The 3,797-nt window shown below is 31.9% G+C and overlaps 1 protein-coding gene across 1 annotated transcript; it reads right to left on the bottom strand.

The window, feature by feature from the left end:
- Positions 1-253: 253 nt before the first annotated feature.
- On the bottom strand, positions 254-1,455 carry LOC148932221 (transcription factor MYB7-like). The gene is made up of 3 exons (XM_089063692.1): positions 1,347-1,455; positions 1,145-1,274; positions 254-722 (listed from the first exon to the last, which is right to left on the bottom strand). The coding sequence occupies exons 1-3, from the start codon at positions 1,453-1,455 to the stop codon at positions 293-295; spliced, it is 669 nt and encodes a 222-aa protein (XP_088919818.1). The 3' UTR covers positions 254-292.
- Between the last annotated feature and the right edge of the window lie 2,342 nt (positions 1,456-3,797).

Raw genomic sequence — 3,797 nt, 5'->3', positions numbered from 1 at the left:
CCGATTCCGCTTGCTCAATTTCATGATACGAAATAGAGCCTTACTTCCGTTCAGATACGACGCAAGTTTTAATTCAACTCCAAAAACTTGACTAAATCGCAAGGTTAACTATGAACTAATAATCAATAACAAAGAGAAAATTAAATTGCATTCATATTTTTATATCAAAAAGGCCAAAACCTTCCACATTTAATCAAAGGGTACAAGCTCAGACACAATGACAATTAGTTAATAATAATTGTTGAGAGCCATTTCCAAAAAAATGTGTTAGTTTTGCAGCTTCACTCGAAGATCAGTAGGGATTAGGAGGTCTGATGGAAAGATCCAAATTAATTTGGGAACTAGGTCTGATAGATAGATCCAAATTGATTTGGGGACGTGGTTTGATGGATACATCCAAATTGATTTGTGGAAGAGGTCTGATGGGAAGATCTGAATTGATTTGCGGACGAGGTCTGGTGGAAATATCCAAATTGATATTAGGACGACGATTCACAGCCGTAAAAGCATTAAAACCGGCGTCGTTTCTGACCATCAAGGGCGCGTCCCTATGTGTAGAGAAAATTCTAGGGTTTTGGTTTATCGATAGTGATGGATTGAGGTTTATGTGGGTTTGAGGGTCGATGCCACGGCCGATGAGCATCCGTTTGATATGAGTGTTCCAGAAGTTCTTGATGTCGTTGTCCGTTCTCCCGGGCAATTGGGAAGCTATAAGAGCCCATCTGCATAATTAATTAAGATAGTTAATGAATTGCTTAGTAATGATTAGCTCTATTAAAGTTCATATTAATTCCATGACAAACAAAAGGTATATATATATATCGATGCTAACTCACCATAAGAATGACTTAATTTTTTGAATTTGTAATACATTATAATAACCAAAACTTACTACTTCAATGAAATTCACTAATTATAAATGGTTTAGAAACCCTAAGAACTTTAAAAAATAAAACTTAAAAACAATAAAAAGACTATTTTTCCATTTAAATGATTCATCAGCTCGTTGTGCAAGCCCGGTACAAATTTCAAATAATTTTGACAGAATTGGTGTTTTCTGCATTGTTCGTTGAAACTGCATCATGTACTAATTAATTGTGCGCGCGCGAGAGAGAGATAGAGATAGAGAGAAGAACATATATACTTGTTTCCGAGCAAACGATGGAGGTCGATGATGGCTGCAGTTTCTTCCCTGCTGAAATTTCCTCTCTTGAGATCAGGCCTGAGGTAGTTGTTCCATCGAAGCCGACAGCTTTTGCCGCATCTCAACAGACCTGCCGCAGAAATCAAAATAAATACATACACACCAAGATTATAATGAGATGAGATGATAGAGATATATATACCTGCAGCTCTAGGAATATGTTGCCAGTTGCTTACACCATGCTCAGTGATATGCTTGATGAGAATCTCGTCTTCTTCTTTCGTCCATGCCCCTTTGTTAAGATGCTCCATCTCTAATTCTATATCTATTTTTTGTGTGTTACTGTGTTTATGTGTGTGTAAACAGAGTGAGTGAGTGTGTGAGGAGGGTGAAGAGGGGAGGGGGGGATTATAAATGAAGAAAAAGGGAGTGTGGGATGAGAAGAGATAGTGCTGTTTGACTTAGTTGGTGTGTGTGAGTCAAATACTACTTGAGTGGTTGGGAATGTGTTTCAGTTATGCTTTTATTTTTTGAGTTAGTAGGTCTGTCTTTATGCGTTAACTTTTTCCATTATTTAATCTTTTGTATTTCCTTTGTTCAAATCTCTTAATCCCTACATTTTGTTTTTCTATTCTTTTTGTTTATTAAATATTTGATTCAAAGTGCTTTTTAGTTTCTATGTGTTATTAGTGGTTTCGACCATGTTGAGGATTTTTTCAGTTTTACTGTTGGACTATATAGGTATGTATCGAGAATATATTGTTCTTACTATCGGACATTCATATGCGGGATTCGATCGAACGTTGCATACAAACAACAACACTTAACAATGAAACATTTTGTCCGTTGTGCTTTAACGATTCAACCCACAATCTTAATTATGGATGGAGATGTAATTATTGTTTGTATTTTTCAATGCGACAAGAATTACTAACAATTTATCCGTATTACTTATGAATCGAGATCTTATTATTGTTTGTATTATTCAACGCGACAAAAATTACTTAGTATAATTTAGCAATATATATCCTTTTTTCAACGCGACAAGAACTACTAACAATTTAGCCATAAATATCCATTTTCTTTTTTTACATTAATGAATATTGGCCATTTCTTTTATATTTCCAACTTTATGCTTCATAAATATTCTTATCAATTAATATTGTAAAGATAAAAAAGTAAAAAATAAAAAATACAAAAAATAGGATATTGTATAAGTAATACTCCATCCACTCACAAAAAATAGTCTCATTTGTGGACGACATATGTTTTAATATAAAATTGGTAAAGGAAAAGAGTACAAGAATAAGTAGGTGAAGTAAAAAAAATAAAGAGAAAAAATGGATATAGTATGAGAGATAAATTTTACATTTTCAAAAATGAGAGTAATTTTTTTGGACACCCCAAATAACATAATATCATAATATGACTATTTTTCATGATGAATGGAGTAAATAAAGTCACGAGACATATTTAATTAGCAAATAAGTAGTTGGATGGACCTCAAAACTCAAGACAAATACTAGGTGGTAATATCAACTCATCCCTCGTCTCGTTCCAATTTTCATTTTGTAAATTTTGTTAATAATTTTATATTATCTTGTACTTATCTGTCCAGCTTTTTTATTACTGCTACTTTTTTTTTTCTACTTTTTATCTTTACAATATTAATAGATAAGAATGTATATGAAACATATAAGGTTGGAAATATGCAAGAACTTGACAATATTCTATCGATGTAAACAAAGAAAATGAATATTTATGGATAAATTGTTAGTGATTCTTGTCGAGTCGAAAAATACAAACAATAATAAGATATTGATTCATAATTAACATAGATAAATTATAAGTAATTCTTGCCGCGTCGATAAATATACCATATTGGTGGTATTTACGTATATAAATATCTGATAGTAAGAACAATTCTCAAGCCTAACAAAATTGAAAAATTCTTGAACCGCACAAAGAAAACTAAAGAGCACATTGAAATCAGTCTGAAGTTTTAATAAATAAAAAGAATGGCTCTTTATATGAGCCTAAAAACAAAAATTGCCAATTTACACCACATATATAAAGTAAAAAAAAAATGGTTGGGATGAAGAGATTTGAACTAACGAAAAAGAATAGATTAATTAATGAATAAAACAAATGGTTGGGATGGAGAGATTTGAACGAAAGAAAAAGAAGAGATTAATAACTGGAAAATAAATGATTCTTAACAGAAAAAGACATAACTACCTAAAAAAAATAATGCACAAAGTAGTATCTCACTTATATGTTAGTACTATCTTTCTAAATTTCTAATATAATAAAACAGATTGACTTGGAAAACTTTGTTTATCCAAATCACATATCATGCGATGTGACATTCAATGCATCGTAAAATTTAAACTCCTTTTTTAATATGTTTTTCCATGACAAAATTTTCAAGTTTCTATTATTTTCCTATAAATATTTTCAAGTGAAATGCGATAAATATTTTGGGACCGACGGAAATGGAAAAATGTGACAAATTTTCTGGGACGGAGGGATTACTAAGAACGAAATAGTCACAATATGGTTGCCAAGTAAGGAGGTGTGCCATTCTCTGAGGAGAAATGTCAGAACAATAAGCAACTTAAGGGTTAAGTTACATCATGAGAGTTAAAGAAAC

This window comes from Salvia hispanica, chromosome 2 (assembly GCF_029641045.1).
Source record: "Salvia hispanica isolate PSC_SH4W2 chromosome 2, Shi_PSC_v1, whole genome shotgun sequence".
NCBI lineage: Eukaryota > Viridiplantae > Streptophyta > Magnoliopsida > Lamiales > Lamiaceae > Salvia > Salvia hispanica.
This window is presented reverse-complemented; position numbering and strand designations above follow the sequence as displayed.